Source organism: Sorex araneus, chromosome 10 (assembly GCF_027595985.1).
Source record: "Sorex araneus isolate mSorAra2 chromosome 10, mSorAra2.pri, whole genome shotgun sequence".
Classification (NCBI taxonomy): Eukaryota; Metazoa; Chordata; class Mammalia; order Eulipotyphla; family Soricidae; genus Sorex; species Sorex araneus.
Window position 1 is genome coordinate 3,093,411 of NC_073311.1, and position 27,822 is coordinate 3,121,232.

The 27,822-nt window shown below is 39.7% G+C and overlaps 1 protein-coding gene across 4 annotated transcripts; it reads right to left on the reverse strand.

Moving 5' to 3' along the window:
- On the reverse strand, positions 1-27,730 carry BNIP2 (BCL2 interacting protein 2). 4 transcript variants are annotated; one of them, XM_055118349.1, is made up of 11 exons: positions 27,507-27,730; positions 21,390-21,496; positions 19,303-19,370; positions 18,659-18,835; positions 16,741-16,917; positions 12,352-12,454; positions 9,660-9,791; positions 8,742-8,828; positions 8,521-8,619; positions 7,556-7,597; positions 1-4,626 (listed from the first exon to the last, which is right to left on the reverse strand). In XM_055118349.1, exons 2-11 carry the CDS (start codon positions 21,437-21,439, stop codon positions 4,575-4,577), a joined length of 987 nt encoding a protein of 328 aa, XP_054974324.1. In that variant the 5' UTR covers positions 21,440-21,496; positions 27,507-27,730; the 3' UTR covers positions 1-4,574. The 4 variants fall into 4 exon arrangements, with proteins under 4 accessions (XP_054974324.1, XP_004602686.1, XP_054974322.1 ...); XM_004602629.2 differs by lacking the exon at positions 7,556-7,597 and having other exon boundaries at positions 27,507-27,636; XM_055118347.1 differs by lacking the exon at positions 7,556-7,597 and having other exon boundaries at positions 8,460-8,619; positions 27,507-27,636.
- Positions 27,731-27,822: the final 92 nt, after the last annotated feature.

Consider the following 27,822-nt stretch of genomic DNA (forward strand, 5'->3'; position numbering starts at 1 on the left):
GTCTTTCCAATTAATTTATTTAAGTTCATTAATGTTGCAAAAATATGTGCAACAAACCAGAACACAAGAAATCCTAACAGTCAAAATAAAATATTGCCTCTCCTCAGTTAATGGAGAACCAGCCTATTTTTACAGGATCATCTACATCTTGCACACAGTCATCAAAACTGATTTTCTCACACTATAAAATGGCAACTCTAGGCTAGGTGATATCATTTGAACAGAAGTAAAAAGACCACAGAACACTATCAAAATGGCAGTATAAGTTTATAGTGAGAAAATGATAAAATGTTGTCAAAGTGCATTCCTACCTAACCAACTCTGAACTGTGTTGGCTAAGAACGCTGAGCCATTCTCAAAGACTGGGCCTGAACACTACAGAGATTAGCCAGATTTATGTAAATAAAAGTATAGGCAGTGCAAAATTTCAAAGTCCATAAAAAAACATTTCTTTCTACTAAAAAACATGGAAGTAATATATTTTTCAAATTTTTCCTTAGTCATATTGAATGTGAAAATGCACAGAAATTTCAAAGTGAAAATGTCTTAACCTTTTGTGGAATGTCTTATGATTGAATCAGACTATCTTGAAGCAACCAGCTTATTCCCTACTAATTTACAAGTATTAGATACTTGACTTTCACCTGGCCTTTACCTGTTATCAGCAGTTTATAGCTTTTAGTTATACATAAATACATAGGAAATTAAGTAGATCTACATATATAATTGCAACCAAGTTCTATTCTCATTTTATTTAATTTTTTGGTTTGTTTTTGAGCCAACGATAGCTCTGCACTCAGGGATCACTCCTGGTGGGCTAGGGGGACCATAAAGGTGCTGGTGATGGATATGTGCGAGGCAAGTGCCTTACCTACTATACTATCTCTTTGGCCCCTATTTTAATTTTAGGGTTATTCTTTACCTTACTTCCAATTACCATTTATAATTTTAAAGGAACGTTACATTAGTGACTTACCATTGATCGTATTTTAATTAATTCTGAATCCTGGGGTGGTAGGAGGGAGGAGGCTCTCTAGGCAATTCTTCACTACCAGTTTGGGTAATCTCCCAGTTCCTTCCCCCACATTAACAGCAGACACTGCCTTGCAAATCTAAGTGCTCTTCTCCCAGCACTTAAACCATGTAACTTCTGTTCTCTAATAGAATAGTTGTAATTCTATTCAACTATTAGAATTGTGCTCTTCTCCCAGCACTTAAACCATGTAACTTCTGTTCTCTAATAGAATAGTTGTAATTCTTACAAGTATATTAATACCTCTACCTAGCCCACCTTTCTGAGATTTCAGATACATTTCTTAAATACCTATTTAGAACAGGGGGCACAATCTCTATTTTCAGTCGATTTCTCCTGTCTCTGATAGAACAAAATCAGTAATTTTTTGCAACAGCAAAGGAAGGCTAGAGTCCCAACCCCATGATGAAGCTCCAATCTCTTCAATAACCTGGACTCTATCCATAGAAGAAATCAAGAGTTATTTTTGTACTAATTTGGAAACTTCCAAATTGCTTGAGTAGATGCATAAAGTGGCCAATTTATAATGCCTTATAGCCAAGAAATTTACAAGATCGATCCAAAAAGCAGATTATTTTCTTTAAATTCTTAAAATGGCTGCCAAAGGAATTCTAACTGATACACACTCATTGCCATCCACATGTTTCAGTGTTCTGTGCAGTTACTAAAGTGATTTTCACTTTGAAGATTATATATTTATGTTTACAACCCTTAAGTATGGAAAATAACCTACTGCTAAATTTAATCTGTTGCTCCTCTCTGTTCAAATTTGCTTCTGTATCAAGAGAGCAAAAGAACAGGAAGCTCTCCTACAGGCCCCAGCCTTCCTCCTTTCTGCCTTCCCCTCCCCACAGTCTGTGCTCACCCTGCAGGCTTTCCTGCTCCACATACAGCACTACCCCTGTCCGGGACTGTCATTCAATGGCATCTCAGACTCAAAAACACTCTTCACTCTTTTAGAATTTTCTTTTTTTCCCTGGCGTTTGGACTGTACCAGGTAATGCTCTGGGGTTACTCTTGGCTCTGCACTCAGGAATCACTTCCGGTGGGACTTAGGGGACCACTTGGGGTGCCAAGGATCAAGCCCTCGTCTGCTGCATGCAAGGTAAGCGCTCCATCTCTTGTACACTTTCTAGCCCCTATAATTTTCTTTCTTCCTGTTTTGTCATCTTCCTCTCCAAAGGCCTTTTAGGCCTTACTTACAATCATATTCCTTCATTTATTCTCCCTGACCCCAGTTCAAGATCATTAAGCTTAAACTGTGGTCACTATAACATCTTTTCTTGGTGCTACTGAAGGATATGACCAAGCCAGAACACAGTTAGATTATTTTATGCATGGACCTTTTGACAGAAGAAGCACTCATAGTTCAAATATAAACAAAAAACAGTGGCAAAAGCATCCGATTAAAGTTAATACATACTTTCCCTCTAGCCTACTAGTTATTATGATCTTAAGTCTAAACAACTATGGGGACTGCTGCTGTGCCAAACTCCGTAAGGTAGGAGAGAGGCACGCCGTGTGATTCCCAGCACATTCCTCTAGTCAGATCCCAGGTATCATCACTGTTCCTTCTGAACTTAATGGTCTAAGAGAATAGTACAGTAGCTTCCTCTTTAAAAGGTCTTAGTAAAACACACTTTTGCAACAATTTATATGAACAGTTAGGAATATTGCTTGCAAAGCAACAGTCAACATAAAGCACTAATTAAGATGACTACTGGTATTTTTTCTTTAAACTGGAGAACACCTTTTTTATGTGGAGGAAAAACCACCTGTTAAAAGCTTCATTTTGAGTGTCAGTAAGGACTATAGGAAAGTACTCAACATATATAAATTTTAATCACATTAAATTCATTAAGATCCTTTATCCATAACTCTTATGTGGTCAATTCAGAAGGAATGTATGTTTAAATTATTGTTAGTTTGCTTTTACAAGCAAGAACGGTTCTGGCTTTTATTCACTATCTCAGTTGTTCAGGATCTGCCCACGAGGCCAAGACCTGAGTTAAAGTCCGAAGCTGCCTCGGAGCATGTCATCATGAGGAGCCTCAGGGAACTCCTACTGGACTTCAAAGCAGCATGCCACCATATGACTGAGGATGGCAGAAGGAAAGGGCAATTCTCTTGTGTAATAGAAGCTTTATACAAAAATGGCAACGGGAAGAGGATTCTGCATGTTTCGAACAGAAACAAATCTGAAAAGCTTAGCTCTGACTGGTTTCAGTTCTGCTGTTCTAGGGCATGCATCACATGTGCTCCGTAGAAGTGAGGTATATTTCTTAATTCAAGAGGGTACTGAGCTTCCCAGGTGTGTGATGCAATATCAGATTAATCTGTCCTATTATGGTGTTTTTATAATTATGTTCTGTTCAGGGGTGTAAGAATGATTTTATTAAATATAGAGTAAAAGTACTGACCAAATCAAATACGGAGTTTATGTGCCTATTTTATATGTGCTATCTCCACACAGCATAATATAATAATGCTCTAAAAATTAAAAAACTAGCTTAATTTACAGTACTAGCAACATAATTCAACAGAAAATGTAAAAGCACTATATCTAACTAGGTTAAATACTTATCAAGTTTAAATAACCAATATGAAAGTATTTGGTAAAGTGCCCACACTGAAATTCAAAAGCAGCTCATTTTTCTATAGAAAAGTTGTGACAGTGAATAACTCATCATTCTCTGAATACAACACTGCATTCACACAAATTTAAGAGAGTAAGACCCTGGGCACACAATTACTTCACATTAGTGAGCAAACCTCAGGTTTTTGTTTTTAAATATAACTTTTGGCCAGAAGGAAACATGTCCCATATATACACATGAAATGCTAACTCTCTTAAATTTTTTAGATACAAAAAATGGTCTTTTGACTTGTCTTTAAATTTAATAAAGTGTGCAATGCACTTGTATTTGCACATCTGAATCAATAATATACATAAAATGAAAAGAAATTTTAGGATTGTACTAATCTACTTAAAATGTCTTGTGCATGACCTTTGGGCAATTATGAGAACCAGTTTGAACTGTCCCTCATCTCATGAGCAACTTTGTTCTCTAAGTTACTTAGGAAACGTCTTTAACCATTTACAAAAACAAAAGTTTTAACATTCTCTGTATAAATCATGGTCTTATTTACCTGCATATCCTTCCACAAGCAGGTATAATTACAAAATATTGCTCAAAAACATAAAAAATATATTATCTCTTTCCTTTACCACTTAGACATATAAATATTTTACTGAAGAAGATGCATAATTCAATAAACAAATGCAAAAACAGCTTTATATAAAGTACAGTTCTCTACTATTTAGTAATATAAAATATAAAACGATTACAACACAATTAACTAAGAGATCTGCAACTGATACAGCAGTGAACAGTTCCTTATACAAAAGTCCAGTAAGGAAAGTCAAGTTATTTTTGTGACAGGTTACATAAAATCAGGGCCAATAGATGCATTATAAGTGCAAAAAAAGAGCACTGGTTCCTCAGCACATTCTTCAGTCTTGCTGCACCAGACGCCAAACTTACTGTTCACTTTTTGGTTCATCTTGCTTTCCATTAAGCTCTTGGTCGACTCTGTGATCAAAAACAATACAGATAACCCACCAATAAATGAACAAGTATCTCTCTAAAAATAATGACAATTTTTAGCATAAAGTATTATTCTGTTAAAATAAAGCTTTGCAAAGAAGCAGACATAGTAAAAAAGTTACCAAAATTTCCCCAACCAGAAAGATAATTTTTATAGGCAAGATGCCACAGGCAAGAAATGACCTGTTTCCTATAAAACTATTAAGTACTTTATAAAAAAAGTTCATAAACTTTATTATAAGTTCAAATTACAATAAGCACGTCAGATTATTGTATTGTAGGTTCTCTGTGGAAGTGAACAGTAACTTCAGCAGAAAAAAAAATACTTCAATTATGACTACCTGGAACACTGATTACATTGGCGACTAACCATTATTTTAAAATTTGGTGATTAACACAGACACTACAGACACTACAACTGTTCTGCAAAATGTCCCCTAGTCATCACTACTCATAATTATGATCATGAGCATTAATGAGTTGACAAAATTAACATTTAAAATAATTTTTATAATGGCATTAATTTTTTCAACATCAAATGTAACTGGGCTGGAGATAGAGTAGATGCAGTAAGTAAAGAGCTCTTCTTGCATGAGGACAACCTGGTTCGGATCTCTGGCACCACATGTGATCCCTGGAGCCCCACCAGGAATGATTCCTAGGGACAGAGTTAGGACTAATCCTTGAGTACTGCTGCTGTGACTCCAAAACCCAGGGGAGAAAATGTTGAAGTACTATATTGATAACTGTTTGTCAACACTTACAATGAACTGTTTAAAACTTCTAGAACTTTTGATGGGGCTGGAGCAGTAATACAGAGATAGGCATTTGCCTTGCATATGGCAGACCTGGGTTCGGGGTTTGATCCCTGGCACCCCATATGGTCCTCATGCGCACTGCCAGGAACAATTCCTGAGCAAAGAGCTAGGAGTAACCCCTGAGCACTGCAGGGTATGGTCAAAAAAACAAACAAAAAAAAAAAAAAAAAAAAAGAACACTTAACCAAAATATCAAACCAGAAAATTCCTAGAGCATTTGAAAGTGCTATATATCAATGACAGTTTTGTACTTTTCTATCAGTACCCATTAAAGGGTCTACACTTCAGGTAAGCTCCCTGAAATCATAATCTTGGGTAAATTTTGGTTTGGTTTTGAAAATAACCCTATTTCAAAAACCTCAAATGTTATTTTGTAGCTGTCAAGGATGTTCTAAGGCTAAGTAAAACAATGTGGCACCTGAAAGATACAGGTAATGATTCTCTTTTTTTTTTTTGCCTAGGAAGCAGAATTGGGGGCTGATTCCACGAAATTCTCAGCCAACCAGGCCAGCAGTTCAATGCAAGGACTCAGGAATATGATGCTGCCCAGGTCCTGTGGTGCTGGGGATACTGAGGCCACCTGAGTGCTGTGGGGTGACCATGTGATGCTGGGAATATAGACCCAGTAATGGTTCTATTTAAACATCAAGTTTGGGCTAGGGGTTGGAAGGGGGTAATCAAGATGAAAAAATACTGGTCAGTTTCAAAGTTAAAAGTCCCTAGGTCCAGAGAAATAGTATAAGAGTTAAGCCATTACCTTGCATCCTGCTGACCCTGGGTTGAATCCCTGGTATCATATATGGTGCCCTGAGCACTGCCAAAGGTCACTCCTGAGCACAGAGCCAGGAGTAAGCCCCTAAGCATTTCCAGGTGTGGCCCAATCCTTCCACCCCATCCATTTTTCTCTGATGCCCGAATCCTATTTTTGATTGTACATGTGTGATGTCAGAGGCTAAATCCAGGGCTTTATAAATATGAGGCATGGGCTCTACCACTGAGCTACAAAATAGTCCCCTAAATTATTCAACTAGTAATTAAATACAGCAGCTTTTATTAATAAAGGCAGTTCATTTTGAAATCCATGAAGTGGTTGGTTTTAAAGTATTCTACAATCATAAACTTTTAACTTTATAGACACTTGTCTAGCAATGCACACCAATGCCTAGAAAGGAACAAGAAATTAATGCTATCTAAAACCAGCTAATACTTTTATACTAAAATGCTACACTGTTAAGTGTTGTACAGAAATAGGTATCTAGGATTCAATGACATGGTAAACTGAATTCTTCCTCACCAAGTCTTTAAAATGTTTAAAATCAAAACCACTCCAGTTTCAGTTCTTTACAGCTGGTTCCTCAGAATGGTCAAAATGATGATTACATATAAAACTCTCACCTTGACTCAATGACTGTATTAAGTGTTGCTTAATTATCAGTATTTTAAATATTAACCAACAATTTAGATCCAAATACTATACCTGTCTGGTATACATAAACAGATAATAGTTTGTTATGATCAAAGCAGAAGTACCCAAAATTAATTTTAAGATGGAAAAGTGTTTAACTATTAAATGGTATATCAAACAGATAGTTTGTCACATGTAGAATTTGACTGGTTAGCAGGCCATTTAAGCATATAAGAATATCAATGTTGGTTAGCCAAAGAATATGTGCACTGCAAATATAATCATTAACCCCAGGGAAATAAACCAATTAGTCAATTACCTAAAACTTCAATATACGCATTAGAAATTCATATATAATAAAACAGATGATTTCTTAAGGGATAACTGATTTTTCAAATAGTACTGTCAATTTCTCTGGTTTGTACCAAAAAGGAATAAGAAAATGTGGAAGAAAAAAACCAAAAAGGAATTAAAAGAAGTTAAATTCCCAATTGGTATTGCAAAAAGTTTTAGAAATAGGGCCAATCCAAGCCATATCCAGCATCAGGAAAACTTTGGATTTCCCCTGGGGTCTAGGGCATATTATATTTACAAATGCAGTTCTCTTTGTCTACAAGCTAACCAAACAGAGTTAGTCTGTGCAATGCAAACGGACTAGTCTAGATGCAACCCAGTCAAGGTGTGCATATACCTTTTTTGTTTTTGTTTCTTTTTTAACTTTTCTTCTTCATACCTTTGTAGGGAAGAGTTATTTCAGTAAATAGTCATGTTATAAAAATGCACAAAAACTAAAAAAAAAAAAGCCACTTAAAGTGATAAAAATTTGTATGCAAGAGCGAAGTACTATGCAAAACACAAAATGTAAGTAATTTGACACAAAATCTTCATATTAACAAAAGAAATTCTCTTTTACATTACAGCTTTGCGACACTCAAGTACTTAACCTTTTACTATGCCCTTTAAAAAGTTAGATAGAATTAACTGAATTTGGTAAACAGAACAAAATTCAGCCATGAGAAAATATTAAGCCTAGACTAATAGATAACTTTTTTAGTATTTATCATTCTTTGATGTCATGATAAGCTTACTCAAATTTGGAAAGCAATATATACAAGTTTGAATAATGTTTTTTGGTACTGACCAATCTGGAAATCATCTCTTAGATTGTACTGTAGCTAGTCTATAAAAATATAAATAGGGGCCAGAGTGATAGTACTACTAGCAGGTAGTACATTTGCCTTGTGTGTGGCCAAACTGAGTTTGATCCCTGGCATCCCATATGGTCCCCCAAGCACCGCCAGGAGTAATTCCTGTGTGCAGGGCCAGGAGTAACCCCTGAGTTTTGCTGTGTGTGTAACCCAAAAAGGAAAAAAAAAAAATATATATATATATACATATACACACATATATATATACATATATATATATAAATAATCACAAACAGAAATAAGATGATCTCCTATGTCTTCCCGTAGCTAGATGACTAAAGGTGAAGGTACTGGAAAATGGCTTCTTCCCATTTTGTTATACAAATAGTACTTATAAAATATTTACAATATATGAAGTAAGAAAGAATGAGTATTTTTAATATTTACCTCTTGCATATCAAAATATTAAGATCCAGTACAATTAAATAAAAAAAAAAAAGAAACATACTGTTTTATGCATTCTGGTATGCCAACATATTCCATGGGTACAAGTTCTGCTAGTTCTGCCAGATTAAAGACGTATCTAATTTTTTGGCTGAATTTTGAGCTGCAGGAGAGAATTAAAATTACTTCAATATTTCTGACCAAGAAAACCTCCCCAATAAACCCAAATTCATGCAAGGAGTTGGATGTTTTTATATGTACAATCAATGAATCTCAGAACATTACCTAATAAATGGTCTTGTAACAGCCAAAAGAGTCCTGATAAACCAAGATGGATGTACAATGATTAGAGATTTCAGGTTTTTCCGTAACCTAGTCAAGAAAAAAAAAACTTGAAGCTCTATGAATTCTAATGACAGAGGAAAAATTAAGACATTAATCACGTGTAAATTTATACCCCCCCCAAAAAAATAAATAAAATCCTGAAAGGGGAAAAAAATCCCACCCATCCACAAGTTCTGTCAGATGTGATATTCCAAAAGACAACAATGCATTCTAAAATTCCTTTACTTTGCTACATTTATGGCCATAGCCTAGCCTATTATTAAATGTCTCCTAGCATACATGCACTGGTTTTCCAGAACCCTTCCTGGTTATACAGGGATACAGGCCAATACATTATATAGATATAAACTGTTTGTATTTTTCAAGGCTTGAGTAAGTTAATTAAAATAGTTTGAATTAGCTAGAGTCAAAGCCAATCAACAGAAGGATCAAAATCCCTTCCTTCTTAGTATCAATGCTTTAACTCACTCCCAGGATGTAAATTCCAGAGTTTATGCCAAAGAAAGACTTTGTTAAATACCCTAGAAAACACAAAATATGAGAAAACTATAGTTAAAATTCAGGTTGTAATATAAAAGAAAATGCATTAAATATTCTTTCCAAAAATGGAAATTAAAGAAAGATGTACAATGTAGTTTTAAAAAGGTAAAATAAGGAACTCTGGTTTACTCTGAAGAACTAAAAGGCATTCTTTGTGAAAAAAAGATCAAAACTGATTTCCATCATGACATACAAAAATACTCTGAGACAATAGAAACTTGCTACAAAACTGTTAAGTATTATTCAGGATGAATGCCAACAGAAAATAAAGCTTACTAAAAGCCATTATAAAAATTACGCAGACTAGTTTTCAAATACCTTCTATCAATTTGTTGATAGCATTTCCTGAGCCACCCCAGACTGGGCATCTTTCTTCGAGTTGTTGCACCATTTAAATAAACTATCATGTAGTTTTCTGCTACTAACAACTCCAAAGTGCCAATAACATACCTGCAAAAAATTAAAGTCTTAAAATTACCCCAGAGAAATGGGTTATTCATATCATACAAATTCTCCTTCCAAAAACAATTGAGCAAACAACAAAGATAATTAAAATCTTCAAATTACATTAGTGAGGTGATGGTGGTATGTAACACACACACACACACACACACACACACACACACCCCTCATGCACACAACAGGACTATACCCTACCTATGGCTCCACTTAAATGCTCACAAATTGCTGCTTCAAAAATCATAGTTTAGGGGCTGGAGCAATAGCACAGTGGGTAGGGCGTTTGCCTTCCAAGTGGCTGACCCGGGTTTGATTCCCAGCATCCCACATAGTCCCCTGAGCATCGTCAGGAGTAATTCCTGAATGCATGAGCCAGGAGTAACCCCTGTGCATCGCCGGGTGTGACCCAAAAAGAAAAAAAAAAAAATCATAGTTTAGGAGTATAGATTGTAAGAAATAAAGAAATACAGATTGGTAATGTGGATGCAGCTGGTTGATACAAAGATTCATATATTTCTCTATTTGTAAGTTTGAGATTTTCTACAATAGCACTGTAGCACTGTCCTTCCATTGTTTACTCGAGCGGGCACCAGTAATGTCTCCATTGTGAGACTTGTTACTATTTTTGGCATATCGAATACACCAGGGGGAGCTTGCCAGGCTTCACCGTGCGGACGGGATACTCTCGGTAGCTTGCCAGGCTCTCCAAGAGGGACGGAGTAATTGAACCTGGGTCGGCCACCAATACCCCACCCGCTGTGCTATCAGAATACCACTAAAAAAGGACAATCATACTAAAAATTTTACGTTAAGTTCTGATCTTTCATGCTAATCATCTCCATAGCCCAGCCCTTTGATGTTGAGGATAACAAGAAGCAGTAACATGAAATATCATAAAAGATACATTTCTACATCCTCATTCAGTAAAATAAGTTTTGCATCACCAACTGCCTTTCATCAACACAGTAACTTACTTACCAATAGACTCACACCAAAAGTAATTAGAAAATTTAAGACTACCAATAACTCCTAAGACAAAGATAATAGAGAAAAGAAATTTACTCCTTTAATTATCTTAGGTTTCCTTTAATTTTATTAATAATGACTAAAAAATAATAGTACCAAATGGATAGCTTAAAAATAGGGGTCCAAGAAATAGTACAGGAGATGTATGTATATGTGACTATAGATAAATTAGATGATCAGTAAAATTGGGCCATTTGGGAAGGAATGCTGGCAAAAAGTATGCTATTTAGTTCAGCAGTGAACTTAGAAAATTTCCTATTTAAGAACCTAAAGGCCAGAGAAATAGTACCAAGGGTAAGACACTAAAGTTGTATGTGGCTGGCCTCAGTTTAATACCTGATACCAAATACAGGCCCTAAGCATTGCCAGGAGTGATTCCTGAGTGCAGTCAGGTGTAGACCCAAAATGAAACAAACAAAAAAATTCTACATTTCAGTGGTGTTGGCAGGGTGGGGTGTCCCTTCTTTTGGAGCTGCATGGTGCTGGGGAATCAAACCTTGGACCCATGGCAAAGAATGTGCTCTCTAACCCTTTTACCCATCTTACTCTTCGTAAATTTATTATTATTTTTCTTTTGCTTTGGGGCTACATCAGCAGACTCCTGTCTCTGTGCTCAGGGATCACTCCTAGCAGGGCTTGATGACTATAATGTAGTTTCTACAATAAAGTTTTTTTAAAAAAAATACATGAACTTGAGAGCGAGAACTCTGAAAACAAAATTAATAGAACTGTTATATTTGGTGGGCTGGAGCGATAGTACAGCAGTAAGGCGTTCGCCTTTCACACGGCCGATCTGTGTTCAATTCCTTCGCCCCTCTCGGAGAGCCTGGCAGCTACCCGTGGTGTATTGGATATGTCAAACACAGTAACAGTAAGTCTCACAATGAGAGACGTTACTGGTGCCCACTAGAACAAATCGATGATGAGCAATGGGGTGACAGTGACAGTTATATTTGGTGAACTGAGTTATATTTGAGAAGGATGAAATTTGGCCAAGTGACTTTGAGATGTCACTTTTCTTCCTTTTTCTTTTTTTTAAACTTTTTTGGGTTTGTTTTTTGAGGTGCCCTTGCAGAGCCAGGAACATAGTACAACTGGTGAGGCCTTGCATGTAGCAAACCAAACAGAGCCATCAATCCCCAGAATCCCATATGGCCCCCTGTCGGGAATGATCGCTGAGTGCAAAGACTGGAGTAAGCGCTGAGCGTTGCTGGGCATGGACCCAAACATAGGCTTTTCCAACTACAAAAAAGGTTGAAACAGATAATCTGAAATACCCGGTTGAGTCTTAAGATGACAATTTTTCTGTTGAGCTAAAAATTGAGTTTTTTAAGATACCTAAAGAATAAGGAACCAGAACTAGGATACTCACAATTTTTACCCTATTCAAAGTTTTGTTATAATTCATTTACTCACAACTCTGTCCAAACATTTCCCTTTTATTTTTCTGATTGAGGCACTGTGACTTACAAAGCTATTCATAATCAAATTTCAGGCCCAAATGTTTTTTGGAAGGTATACTTACTTAAAGAGATTGTCCATCAGGTACCTATAATTTGGTTGACTACTTTCAGGCATAAAGCAAACAGCAAACACAACAATGGCATTTAATCCATCCCCATAATATCCTGAAAGGGGGGGAAAAAAAAAAACCAAAGAGATTATCACCAACATGATTTGTCTTGTTTTGGGGCCACACCTGGTGGTATTCAGGGCTTACTCATAGCTCTTTGCCAAGGGCTCACTCCTAGAGGTTTTCAGAGGACCATTCCTGGGGTGCCAGGAATTGAACCCAAGTCGGCTATGTGCTAGGCAAGTTCCCTACCCTCTGTACTATCATTCAGGTCCCTCACCAGCACAATTTTACTCTGAAAACTTCAGAAAACATCCATTTAGCTGAGAGGTTAATGGTTCAAAAGTACTTTTTTTTTTTGTATTTGATGATGTATATAGTCTCATAGAGATCTTTCAATCCTTCTCAAAGAGGGATAAAATCTGAGGAGAAAAAAATCCTAAAACCATAAACCCACTTGAACAAACACAACAAAAAAGCCAGTCTTCCTTGAACAGGCAGACACATACAAGTATGACCCCACTGCACCACGGGGACTGCAAGGGAACAGTGCTGCAACTTCCAATGAAGCGGCCATTAGGAGAAAGGCTCTAACTCATCCCTGCACAACATCTTACAGATCTTAGAGATTAGAATGAGCCAAGTCAAGATCACAACTCTGCTAACTAAAGGAAAACTCTGCTAGAATGTGTATGTTTGGGACTAGGAGATAGCACAGGTGTTTGTATGTGTCCCCCCCCACACACACACACACTCACAACAGCGCCATCTCTGAGCACTGCTGGTTGCAAGCAGCACAGGGGCCCTGCAGGGATGGCTGTGGAAGCCAGGGGCAGCACCCGTCCCACACACCCCAAATGTCATGCTTCACCTATCTCTTAGTATAAAGCTGTATCAAGTGTCAAATATTTCTGCTTCCACTCACATTACTATTGCTTAGAAACACACCCTCTAGACTGGTTTAAACATTTCAAATATTAAAATCTTTATAAAGTTTTCAGAGTCTCTCAGTTACAAAAGCAGAGTATGGCTAGATAAAATGGTCCTAATGATTCTCTCCTAAGAAACAAAAAGTGTTCTTTCAAAATGACACTATGTTTAACTACAGGCAGGTCTCAAAACTTGTTTCCAATTAAGCATTTCAAGTAAATGCAACTCTGAGGACTTCCTGATTCAGATAATCCTCATTTTCTTTATCTAAGTAAGACTGAATTAGGCAGGATAAAATAATTGCAGATATTCAAATGTCGGCTCTTGATGAAGACCACAGAAATGGTCAGGAGAGTGGCGGGAGAGAGAACACAGGCATGTCACTTGCTTAGCATGTGGCCAACCAAGGTTCAATATCCAGTACCATATGGAGACTCAAGTGCAGAGCCAGTAGTAGCCCCAAAGCACTGGTAAGTATGGCCCCCAAAATGAAATAATAATAGTAATTAAGAGAATGCAAGTTTCAAGGAAAGTGAAAACTGGCTACCTGACAAAAAGACCCAGCTGTTTGACCTCTGTGAGCCCTGTCTGGCAGTGGGAGGAAGTCAGGTCATATGAGGTGTTCGATATAAGGGGCGATCATGTAAGGCCCAGGAAATCCTGAGGTCTGGCCTGGGTCTGGATGGGAAAGACATGGTTGCTGTGACTAGCTGCCTGCAGTCATTTGCCCACAAATGGTGTCATAAGTGACCAGAGAGCCCTTGAAGAAAAAGGTTTTTCACTCCTGCTCTACAGACTGGGGAACATAACTATCATTAGCATTGACAATTGTCACACGATGCCTATGAGAACCTCCAAACTTGGAAATCAGGCAGATGGAAGAAATTATAATAATTATACTTCGATACTTTTCCTATTTGACTTTCAAACATTTTCTTTGGTGGGTGGCTGGGAGTGGGAGTACCTCCTACTGAGACCTCCATGGAGATCTCCTCTACCACTGAGGCACAGCTCTGGCCCCAATGATTAGTAAGTTTTGGGTTTGTTTTGGGGCCACACCCAGCGGCTCTCCTAGCTCTCCACCCCCACAATACTTTGTGTGTGTGTGTGTGTGTGTGTGTGTGTGTGTGTGTGTGTGTGTGTGTGTGTGAATTTCTTAAGGGAACGATAACACCTTCTTTTTTAGTACTGTACAAAATATATAGAGATGGTGTTCTATAAAAATGGGAAATGGGGCTGGAGAGATAGTATAGCAGGTAAGGCACTTGCTTGTACACTGCCGACTCATGTTTGATATGGTTCCACAAATACTGCCAGGAGTTAAGCCTGAGCAAAAAGAAAAAGTAAATAAAAAGACAGAGAAATGAACTATGCATGGTATAGCTAAATTTATTCAGGGAATTAGGGTACATTAGGGGTCACTTTAAGAAACCTTGACTTACTTATATCCATGCTCAACAAAGTATAAAGATGTTCAAAGAAGTTTTGACCATAATAGCCCAACTGGAAATCACTTATATTCCCCTAGAGCAGAGCCCTGGGACAGGTATCACTGCTGAAGAACAAGCCTTACCTGCTGCTCCTAAGTTTGACCCCTGGGACTGAAAGCCCACTCCTCCCCACTCGATGTGGTCTGGCTGCTCCCATAGACAACAGGGTGGGGAGACTGTGTCCCTCCAAACCAGCAGCATAAGAAAGCAAACCATGCTTTACACACACAATGGGAACCACTCAGTAAACGAAAGGAACAAGCTATGGACATATGCAACAACATGGATGAGGGTCAAAAATCATATCAAACAAAACAGACGTAAGAGTAACTGTGATGATTCTAGTTATTTATAATGGGAGACTAGGAAAAACATCCTGGAATAAGGTATTGGGCCAGTGGTCCCTAGAGTGTGGATACTCACTGGGATTGAGTATTAGAAAACTGTTGGGCAATGATAATATTCTATATTTTTATGGGGATAGGATGGATGGATATATATGGCTATTTAAAAAAAATACTTAAGATTACAGCATCTCTCAGTAAACTAAGTCAAAGATAACTACATGTTATCACATATAGATTCTAGGAAAGCTCAACTCAGAAAGAGACCAGAATGGTTATTATCAGCCGAGAGGGTGTAAAGAGAAAATGGGTGGTCAAAGAGTAAAGTTTCAGTTGTAGTACAGGTTCTGGAAATTGAACATTATAGCATGATGAATACAGTAAATAATTATGGTATTGAGTATTTGAAAGTTGGTAAGACAGACCTGAAATGTCCTCAGTACACCAAAAGAAGGCAATTATGTGATGAAATAAAGGTGTTGTAGTATGGTGGTAATCATACTGCACTGCATTGTAGCACTGCTGTCCCATTGTTCACTGATCTGCTCAAGCGGGCACCAGTAACGTCTCCATTGTGAGACTTCTATTACTGTTTTTGGCATATCGAATACGCCATGGGTAGCTTGCCAGGCTGTGCCGTGTGGGCGGGATACTCTCTCAGTAGCATCCCAAGAGGGATGGAGGAATCAAACCCGGGTCAGCTGCATGCAAGGCAAACACCCTACCCGCTGTGCTATCGCTGTTGCAGTATGCCAAGAGTATCAAAGTAATGGCTGTACACAGAAAGCTTAAAAAGCATTTGTCAACTCAATCTGTTAGGATGTTCCATTACATAGAAATTATAAATGGACAAAAGGGGAGAAACTAAAGTATTATTTTCTTGAGCATCTACGGATAGGGAGGACAGATAATTTCCAAAACATTATCCTATATGTCCTAAAGTCATATATGCATCTATTCTTAAATATTCATTTTAATATTTTTAACCTAAAATCTTGTATTTCTAAAAAGGTAAGATAAATGTTTTGTTTTCAAAATCATGCCATATTGGGGGAAACTTCAACAACAATAGTGAGTTATGTGTTGAAACATGGAATGTAAATAAGGTAAAGAGAAAATGAAGTGAAACTTATCACTTACATGGGTGGGGGCTGGGGGGCGGGAGGGGGTGGGAGGTATACTGGGGTTGGTGGTGGTGGAATATGGGCACTGGTGAAGGGAAGTGTGTTGGAGTATTGTATCACTGAGACATAACCCTGAGAACTTTGTAACCTTCCACATGGTGATTCAATAAAATAAAATTAAAAAACAAAAACAAAAACAAAATCATGTCATATTTTAGGAATAATTTAAGAATCTAGAGTGCCAACAATAAATTAAAAAATCTAACCATGGGACAGAGATAATACAGGGGTAAGAGAGCTGCTATGCATACAGCTAATCCTGGTCCAACTCCCATCACCAAATGGGGTCCCCCAAACACCACCACAACTGACCTCTGAGCACAGAGCCAGGAGTTAGCCCTAAGTACCACCCAAAAGCCAAACCAGTATCTACATAATCTTTGGCAGCCTTACCTCCATGGCTGATAACTTTCTTGTAGGGCTCTATTGCCTTCATGTCGACCCTGTGGTCCTGTTCTCCGATTCTAAACATACGCCAGCGCCGTCCATCTTCTTTTTCTTCTGCTGCTGTGTATTCAGTAATTGACCCCTTCCTAATAACTTCAGTAGTTTTGGGTTTGGGAAGATCATCTGTCAAAGAAATGTGTTTTTGAATCATAAATTGTTATATAATAAAGATCAAATTACATGTTAACCACTTACTATCTAATTTAATTGTTCAGAGAATTTTTCATTACAGCCTTTGTGGAATTTAAAATATCTCTTCCATAATTGAAGAAAAGGCTCATTCTTGATCTGAGGCTAACTGATGACTTTGGAAATCAGTTAACTTTTTTTTGGATTTCCAAGTTTAGAAAGCACTTCTTCAGAGAAGCAGTATCTCTTTCCACAAGTCCAGAAAAGATATTTTATACAATCATCGAATCTTAGTACACTGGTCTGACAGTGCCCTTCCAGATCCTGTTTATAATAATACTGTACTGATAGTTACCAGCACAGGTTATTTAAACCAACTATCTGGAAACCAATTTTTGTTGTTGTCAAACACATGAATTATTCCAATCACAGTAGTATTAGATAGAAAGTGGTTAACCAGTGAATGATTATTTTTTCACTTGATCAGTTTTGTAAAGATGAAATTTATAATATTCTGAAATGTACATGCAATAGTCTAAATTAACACTGAACAAAAGCACAAGCACCGATGATTAAGTGTAATTTATATTTCAAGACAGCATTTTAGCTGATTATTTTTTTTAATGATTTAAAATTTTGGTACGATAGGCCTTACCAAGTGATGGGGGAGGGGGAACCTACTGCATGTTAGTTGTTTCCAAGACAAAGCTCCTAACGGAAAATATCCTTCCAGGAAATGACTACAGCAGCATTGAAGAAAGAAGAGACAAAACACATAGGCAGAAAACTATTTCAGTATCTTTATGAAATATTACATATTACTGGACTGCTTACTGAACCAGTGAAACAAAAGAAACAAAAGATAGAGCTTATCAAGGATCTTATTCTTTATTGCTGATAAGATACCTACTACTAAACACTGCTTTGAAATAGAAACCAGGTTTAGAATGAAAGTTTTTTAAGTAAATAAAACTATAAAAAGTTACTGTAGAAAACAAGACCCTAAGAAAAGCATTAAGCAAAAGACTTAATAAACAAATTCCAAGTACCTGATGATAAGGAATACAAGGTTTGGAACACAATTTTCAAGCTGGTAGTTTACAAAACATAATATTATCAGGAAATCTACTAAAAAAAAATCCACCTTCAAAAATAAAAACTCCCCTCAGGACCCCCTCTCCAAAACCTTTAACTACTCTTAGCACATTCAAAGCCTTTTTTTCTTAGTCAATTAAAGAAACACTGAAAGAACAAAAGAGCATGCAGTAATTATCAAGCAGTATTTTTAAAGTAACCACAAAGAAACAATTTTATAGCATTAAAAAAAAGCCACCTGTGTAGCCTACTATAACAGCTTTGAAATCAATTAGAATTCCCTATCTTCTTTAGAAGTAACAACATATTTTAACAAAATCCCTAAATGGTTGATTTTTGCCAGTTTTATTATTAAGTTTTTCTTGGGGGGGCCACACCCAGCGATGCTCAGGGGTTACTCCTGGCTTTGCACTCAGGAATTACTCCTGGCGGTGCTTGGGGGACCATATGGGATGCCAGGGATCGAACCGGGTCGGCCTCGTGCAAGGCAAACGCCCTACCCGTTGTGCTATCGCTCCGGCCCCTTATTATTAAGTTTTAAGGTTTTTTTATGTTCTAATATTCCAAATATGAGAATATTACAAAAATAAAAATGTTCCTCAATAAAGATGAGATTTAAGAAGATAAAAAATACATTTACCTTCCCACTCAAACTCATTGCTGTTCTCAGACGGGGTGTCCAGGCCGTCCAGGTCGATCTCCCCACTCTCCTCCAGGTCATCTGACAACACAGAGTCATCAGCAGGGTCCAGCGTCAAGCTGATATCTGGGGCTACAAGTTTCTTCCTTACTTTATTTCCATTAACTTCTAGTGAAGCTGGAACAGGTGAACAAAACAAAGAACACATAAGATGCTCAACTTGAATAAAAAAAGCATCTTAGCCACTTCATTCTTGAGGGAAATAAACTTTAAACACAACCCCAAAGAACTATTTCATGAATTCTGGCTTTTATTTCCTTGTGTTCAGAAACCAGCAGGCGGACACATCCCAGGAAGGGTATGTCTTTATTATTAAGGGCAGGACTTTGAGTCATCTTTTGCTAATAAAAATATGTCCTCTTAGAGCTCATCCCTTTGTTATAGAAATGTCCAAAACAAGGGGATGTTTTGGGGAAGTTAAATTTCTGAAATTTCCACAGACTGAAAAACTGCTTTGCTCAACATTCAACTTATCCTTTGGCTCTGTAAGAGAACCAAAACTGAATACTTCTTCCCTGTATCAAAGAAAACTAGCACAGCTGAAGTCTATCACTTCCCTGGAACTGGAAGTGCCAGGTTCTCACCAGGTTGGCTCTCCGGTCCAGTTACAGCTAATATGTCTACTTCAATACTGTCATCTTCTGGTAAAGGTCTGGAAGATACAGAAAAACTTGTTAGATCCCCAAATTAGAACCAGGAAGATGGCTCAAAGGGATAGAGCAAATGCATTGCATACAGGTCTAACAATAAAAATAAAAAAGTACAAAACCAAACACCCACCAAACCACACTTGCCTTGCATATGTGAGGTCCTGGGTTCAATCCCCTGCCTTCCATCTTAGAAAATAAAAAAATTGTTGGGTTTTTTTTTTTGGTAAGAAAAAAGTTCAAAGATCAAAGCTAGCTCACAGTGACAATTATGTGGGCAAAAAATAAAGCAGTGCTCTTTTGGGGGTGGGATGGGCCACGCCCAGCAGTGCTGGGGGATGAAAGCGGTGTCTGGGGTGTGTCACATACAAGGCAAGCACCTCCTTATCTCTTTAATCCTAGAGCAGGTGGTACTTAAGTTTTAATAATATACAAATCCTTTTTAAAGAAAACAACAGTCAGGCTGTCAGCATTGTTTTCCATATTAATATATTACATACAAACATAAATCATTTATGAAATGTTAAAATCATTATAAAAACAATGCAAAAGCACACACTTAATGTGATATTTGACACAATGTGATGAAGAAGCTAAACTGTCACATTGCTTAGTTTAAGATAAAGATGGGTAAGATCAATGTTCAATTTACCTTTTTTCGTGGAGAAGTGGTGTGGTGGTTTGCTGGGTATAGAACTCAGGTCTCACAATGCAAGACATTCGCTCCACTAGGGAGGCACACTCTGTCCTCCATTGCCATTACTGCCACCCCATGCTCCGAAATGATTTCCTATCCAGCCAGCCGTCCATATTCCACCTGTGTGCTCAGAACTGGCTGGGCCCTTTGTATTTAAGAGCAAACTGGCTCTTTCTCTTACACAATCTGGTGTCAACTTAATTAAAAAGCAAATGCAAACACATCCAGGTAAATGCTCAGAAAAGGGTCTACAAAAGTATTGCTTATTTTGTATGTTTTTTCCTTAGAAAACAAAGCAAAGCAACAAACAAACACCCCTCCCCCCCACAGTATTTAACAATTCTTAAAGCTCAACAGACCCCCTTCTACAAGGAACAACTCTCTCTAGCTGAAGTGATACAGTAAAGCATTTTTTTTTCCTCTGGAGTTTTGCTTTATTAATAGACAATCTATGAAACTTGAAGGAAATAAAACAAGTTTTTCTTTTTAAGCAAGTTTCATAGATTAGGAGGAGTAAATGACTATTATGAAGCTTTTATTTTTGCAAATAGAATAGTATAGGATACAAAATAATACAAAATAATGCTATCAGTAAATGATGGCATGGTAAGACTATATCCATAAAAACACAATTATTTTTCTAAGGAGACTGGCCTTTGCTCCAAATTGCATTGCCATTTGTGTAATCATTATTATTACCCTGAGCCTGTTTTTTCTTATAATTTTGCTAGAGAATTTTTTTTTTTTTACTGAATCACTGTGAGATAGTTAAAAAGCTTTCATGTTCAAGTTTCAGTCATACAATGATCGAACACCCATCCTTCCACCAGTGCATATTTTCCACCACCAATGTCCTAGTATCTCCCCTGTCCCTATCCCAACCCTCCCCCTGCCTCTATGGCAGACAATTCCCCCATACTCTCTCTCTACTTTTGGAAAGCACTATTTTTAACAGCAAAAAAGTTGAGACTCAAATGAAAGATTTTAAAATTACACATACATTTGATGGGGGAGTAAAATATAAGAGAGTTCACCTAAGTGCTGGGAAGGAAGTTTCATTTTTTGGCATTAAATGAACACCTTCCAATACTGCAAGAACACTAATATTCATTTAATAAGTGAAAAAAATAATTGTATTCATTTAAAACCACTGCTAAGGGATGGAAAGAGAGTACAGTGATTAAGGCACCTGACTTGCACCCAGCCGACCCTTAGCACCACATCAGGGCCACTAAGCACAGCAAGGCATGCTCCCTGGAATGAGCCTAGAGCACAGAGCCCCATACTGCTTGTGTTCGCCCTTGTCCAAACCCAAAGCACTGCTCACATTGGGAAATCTTCATCTTGCCACTCTTCTTTAAGCTCCACTCCTTCCATCTTCAGCTTGGACTCCACATCAACTACTAACTCCTGATAATCCAGAGAGCCAATGTCCTGTGAAAAGAGAAAACTGTTAGAAAAACTTTCCACTTAGTTTGGTTGTGGAATCATTGGGCCACACCCAATGATCAGTGCTTAATCCTGGCTCTGCATTCAAGGGTCACTCCCGAGTAGCTCGGGAGATAATGCTAGGTGCAAGAGATGGGCGTGGGTCAGCCGCATGCAAAGTGTTTTGCCTACTCTATGACCTTTCCACCCCTCCACTTTACTTTTTATCTGCTGATAAGGTACAATAATCTTAAACTTTAGCTTGTAACTCTCCTGCATAAGCCACTGTATGGCTTAATGCTATGTCCAGGAAATGTTTGCTTGTCTACAAATATCACTTAAAATTTCTTGAATAAAAATATGGTGTGTGTGTATACATACATATATATTCTAGCAAATAAGTACTGTTTGTAGCTGAGGTGTTGTGCAGTGAAAATATCTGCTTTCAACCATAATGCCCCAAATAGAGAGAATATGAGGGAAATTGTCTGCCATTGAGGCAGGGGGAAGGGTGGGAAGGGGGAAGGATACTGGGTACATTAGTGGTGAAAAATGTGCAATGGTGGAGGGATAGGTGTTCGATCATGACTGAAACTCAAACATGAAAGCATTGTAACTACATCTCATCATGATTTAATTTAAAAAAAGAAAAAAAAAAGAAAATACCTGCTTTCAGTGGCATACCTATGGTTGTAACTTAAATTAATTAGGTACCACTTGGTGAAACATTTTTGGGGAGGGGCAAGGAACAAAAGCAAACACGGATATTTTCTACATGTGATCCCAGTTCCGCCCTCTGGACAGAGGCTGAAAATGAACAGCAGTAGCAAGCATGGATGTTCATGCATCAGAGAGCCCAGGGGTGAACTTCTTTTCATGCACCCTTCCGGAGAGTTCCTAAGCCACTTTACATATAATTCGGCATAAGTTTTCAGACATTGAACTTAAGTAAATTTTTGGATTGTCCCCAGTGGTGGTTATGGAATGAACTGGGGTTGGCTGCATGCAAGGGAAGTATCCTAACCACTGTGCTATCTCTCTGGGCCCTCAGTAAAGAGTTTTAGCTTTTCCAAGGAAGGGTGTGAGTATGAAGCAGTCTAGAGATTGTTTAGGTTGATAAAATAAGAAACAGGTTTGAATATAATATTTAAAACATCATTAAGATCAGGCTGGAGAAATAGTACAGCAGGCTTGGTGCTAACCTTGCACATGGCAGACACAGGTTTGAGCCTCAATATGCCCTGACCATCACAAAGAGTGATCCTTGGATGCAGAGCCAGGCGGGAAAGGCCCCAAAACCAAGTCACTAAAGTCAAAAGCAACTAAGTGCAACAAATACTGTGTAACTTTAGGGGGTTTAGAGAAGTCCAAGAATTCCCTTACATAAGTTAAAAAAAAAAAAAAAGTAGTTAGGGGACTGGAGCAATAGCACAGCGGGGAGGGCATTTGCCTTGCACGCGGCCGACCCAGGTTCTATTCCCAGCATCCCAGGGGTAATTCCTGAGTGCAGAGCCAGGAGTAACCCCTGTGCATCGCCGGGTGTGACCCCAAAAGCCAAAAAGCCCCCCTAACCCCCCAAAAAAAGTAGTTAAACATATTTCTTAAGCTACCTACAGGAAGCTTTACTATCAACAAAAGTATAAAAACTAGGGCTGGAGCAATAGCACAGCGGGTAGGGCATTTGCCTTGCACGAGGCCAACCTGGGTTCAATTCCCCCCAGCATCCCCTGTGCACCACCAGGCATGACCAAAAAGATGGCTGACAATAGTGGAAAAGGAAAAAAGCTGAGAATGATGCTTTTTATAGTAACCAGAGTTTGAGACCTTATATAACTTTGCTGATCAAATAAAAATAGACGGTGTCAGCCATGCACATTTTAAACATTTACCGATCAAGAGAGTAATGAAGCAAATACTCTGGCTGTGACTAGAGCAGAGTGCAAGCCTTGTAAAAATCTTGGCACTTTCAGTTTCAAGGAACTGACAAACTCCAACTGAGCTTAAAAACAAAACAAAGACACAGTGTTTTACAGTTGCCTATCTACAGCATCATTATACAACTAGAAGATGCAAAAAGTTGTCTAGAACAAGCATCATGTTCTAGAACAACAATCTAGTTAATCCAAGAATTATCTTAAATGTTAGGAGTTCACATGATATGCTAAATTCATATCTATGCCAGGGCTGAGCAGCTCTTTTCCTGGTTTGAATTTTCCTATTGTTCCTTGTGCTTTGGTTGGGGGCCACACCCAGTGGTGTTTGGGATCCAACCAGAGCCTCCTGCATGCAAGCAAATCTGGGCTCACCCCACGCACGCCACATTCTAAATTCTTATTTATGCTGAAGGAAAGATTTTAAAAAAAATAGCCCTAGAAGGTCTGAATTTTGAGGACACACTTGGTAAGACAGTTAATGCAAATTAAGTACACAGAAATAGTAAAAAAATCCCCAAACCATGGCCAACAAACCCTGAGAGCTAAGACTTTACCATGAATCAAGCACGAATGTTTATCACAAAACCTTCAAACTGATGGGTCTCTTCCAGATTTCTTGGAAGGGCAGGTTTGGGTGGGAAGCACCCTAGTCTCCTCCCAGTACAGCTGGGTCCCTGGAGCTATCTCCGCAGCCTCTTCCAGATTTCCAATTCACTCCTCAAGCCTCAGAAAAGCGATGATTTCGCCTTACGTTTTTACTGGGTGCTAGAATGCTGTGGCTTACACTTAGAAAAAATATTTACTGTCTCAAAAAGAAGGCAAGGACAAGCTATTACCTCAGTATTGTCAACACTTGGTGAGTATCTAGCAAATAGTAGACACATACGTACCAACGGGGTGCATCTGAAGGCCAGGAGCTAACACAGGACAGCGAGCGCTTGTTCTGCTCACACTCTCCTGCGTATCTAACTATACTATACAAATAGGCTCCCTGTCATGCTTCACTCCTCAAACTGGGTCATGACAATATTTGAGGTAACAGGAAGTTTTGCTGGTGAAATTATTTGTGGGCAAATTATTTTGTTGGTAAAAGTATCCTTGTTTATGAAAGAAAGTCTATGCCCTGTTAAATTTTAGAAGACACACCATGTCTTTTAGTACAACTCTACCACCTATCTGAAAAGAGGGAGTCCTCCATAATTTTACCTTGGTAAAATATGTGATGCTAATATACCGTAGCACATAAATATGGATAATAGCATGGGAATAATCTATAATCAAGCTAGCTAAACAGAACCTAGAAGGAGACACACATAGTCATAACAACTTCATCAAAGTTTAAGAGCAAAGTATACACAGTTTCAACAAGAAAAAGAGTATTGTTCTTGGAAGCATTTTATCAGCAGCAGCAGCTAAGAGGAAACAAACAAGAAAGGAGCAATATAAGCACAAGAACTTTGGCGGAAATGAGGCTATTGCTGACTCTCAAGTTAACTTGGTTCCCACTTTTCTGTTCATAGATTTTGTAAATTAGAATGGGCAAATAACATTAAAAAGATGCTATTTGTTAGAATAACCTAAAGTCATCTGTTGATGACTTTGTTGGTTATTAGTGGGGATGATGAGAACAAAAATTTGTGACAGTGACAAATTCAAATGAGATTAAAATTCAAGTAGATAAATGATTTCCTTCTGACAACAGAAGGGAGATGTAAATTCAGCCAAGATATGGAGTGGGATTTCCTAATGCAGCTTATCAAGATAAGCAAAGATTAATATTAAGGTCATATTTTACACTGTCTTGATTATAATTTTACATGGCAACTCTGCAGTGATGTAGTTTTGACAGTGCTGCTGAAAAAGGTGCTGGTAACCACCATCTATGCTGAATTAAATTAAACTGGCAGAGAAAAACACCTAGTCAAGTCTCTCACTTCCATATATCGATGAAAGGATTTCATTCTAAATATTTCTGTTCACTTTTACCTATCAGAAAATACTTTAGGATAGCCTGCATGTTTACTAAGATCACCAAAATATTGGCGGAGGGGGATCCAATATATTTGCTCAAAACTGCTTCCTAGAGAATAGGGGACTACAGTGTTAAGAACGAGTGAGAGATCCCAGCACCCTGTTGGGTCCCCAAGCACTGCTAAGAGTGATCCCTGAGCACTTAGGAATAAGATCTGGATACAGCTGGGTGAGGTGCAAATCCCCCCACCAAGAATTTAATGAGGCACTTATGAGAAGTATTAATACAAAACCGAAATAAAAATATAACAGTACTGGGCTGGAGAGATAGCACAGCAGGTAGGGCGTTTGTCTTGCATTCGGCCAACCCGGGTTCGATTGCCAGCATCCCATATACCCTGAGCACCACCTCGGGTAATTCCTGAGCACAGAGCCAGGAGTGACCCCTGTGCATTGCTAGGTGTGACCCAAAAAGCAAGAAAAAAAAATACACATTTCTCTCTCTGTGAAATTAAACACCTTTCAAAGTTGCAAACAGCATAGGAATTAAAGTGCATGACTGCATGTCAGGGAGCCAGGTTAGATTCTGGACACCCCATGGTTACCCTTTAGTCACACAAAGTGTGTTATTGGGGACCCCTTGTGGGACCTTGCCAGGGTGGGCCCTGGAATGCTGGTACTGCAGGGTTTGACCTGCTGGCTGGTGGAAGTGGCAGAAAGGGGGTCCTCCAGCTACCTGGGCTTTCAAATCACTTGGAAGCCTCTGGAAATAACCCCAGGGAGAAGGTGGGTGGCACGACGACACTCAATGTTTGGGAGTGGTGATCCCTACACACAAACACTGAGGTGGTTTGCTATACTGCTTAAATTCTGTAACGTAAAAGAGTAATTTCTTAAAAAAGGGATTTAGGGAAGATTGCTCCCAGTCTTCTCCAATTCTCTTAAAGTGACGAGGGGCTGACTGGTGGGGGCACCTCCTGCACAGGCTGACTTCCCATTCATTAGATCTGACTCCATATAGCCCCTCGCCCGAGCTCCTACTCAGAACAGACGCTCCTGTCCCAGTGCAACTTCACATTTATGACCGCGCGGACACCCCACCACCTCCTAAGCTCCAACAGACAGTGCTCTGACGCTGTTCTTCCTTCCCACGTTATCCTCCAGATGCCGTAACATGCATCTTGGTGCTGGCCTTGGCTGGACCCCAATTATTCCTCCTAACGTAGCACTTTTCACTGGCAACTCGACAGAGAGTATAGTTAGTCCTAGCTCCAGGGGTCTGCGATGCCTCCACTACAGGTAAGTGCCCTCGTGGGGTCCCTTTTGTAGGCACCACAACACCAGGTGCAATGCAGACCATGCTTAGCAGCAGAGCACGTGCGAAGGGACAAGAACTTGGGCCAGCAGTCGCGAGGATCACGCCGAAACTCAACTGCGGATTAACCAAACTGGGCTGACTTCAGCTGTATTTTCCGGAAGCCTAGAACCACCACTTAGGAGTTGAAAAAAAAAATCCTCTAAAGTAGAAGGTAAGGTGCACGTGCAACTTTGCCACTGAAAGGTAATTTGAGGGGCCGGAGATACAGTACAGCGGGTAGGGCGACTGCCTCGGCCCCGGCCCAGCCCGGTTCGACCGCCGGCATCCCCTACGGGCCCCCGGGCACCGCCGAGTACAGAGCCGGGAGTGAACATCGCCAGTGCGACCCCAAGCCAAACAGCTGACTAGAGAAATGAAGCTCGAGCGATAGGGCAGGGGAGGGCGTCTGCCTCGCGAGCGGCCGGGCCGGCCCAAGCCGTGAGTCAGGCCGGGTGTGGCTCTCCAAGAACCGCCGCCAGCCGCTTCCCACAGCAGGAGTCGAGCGGGCCCACGGGGGCCCACGCCAACTCGCCGGGGGTCGGGGCGCCGCGCCCCCGCAGGGCAGGCCCCTCCCGCGCCCGGCCGGGCCTTTGTTCCGCGCCCGCCGCCCGGGGCCGCACCCTGCGCGCGGGTGTCCGCGCAGACGGAAACGCGCGGGGCGGGGGCGCCGCGCCGGGCGCGGGTTCGGGAAGTGCCGCCCCGCCCCGGCCGACGCCCCCGCGTTCGCCGCAGGCGGGGCCCCGGGGCCACTCACCCCCGGGGAAGCCTGGGCCCCCGCGTCTTCCTCGCCCCTCCAGGCCGGCGACTTGGGGCTGACGGCCAGGTCGCAGAAAGACAGCGCCGAGCGGAGCCCGCTCCCCTCGGACCGCAGTGGAGACCCAAGTCCAGCGTCCCGGCCACAGCGGGCGCGGCAGCGGGGCAGGCTGGGGCGGAGGCGACAGCGGCGACAGCGGCAGCAGCAGTAGCAGGAGGCGCGGCTAACCCGGAAACAGAATGACACCGTGGCGGAAGTGACGACATCACGACCGCCCCCGGGCGCGACTCTCTGGGAGCGGGGCGTGGCCTTCTCG

Bases quoted from the DNA above. Each gene is read 5' to 3' on its own strand.
- BNIP2 (XM_055118349.1), bottom strand. From the start codon at position 21,439: ATGGAAGGAGTGGAGCTTAAAGAAGAGTGGCAAGATGAAGATTTCCCA. The intron at 19,371-21,389 runs GTGAGCAGTGCT...TGTATCTTCCAG, and splicing joins CAAGATGAAGATTTCCCAAT to ACCTTTACCAGAAGATGACA. The intron at 8,829-9,659 runs GTATTTGAAAAC...TTTCTTGACTAG, and splicing joins TATCAACAAATTGATAGAAG to GTTACGGAAAAACCTGAAAT.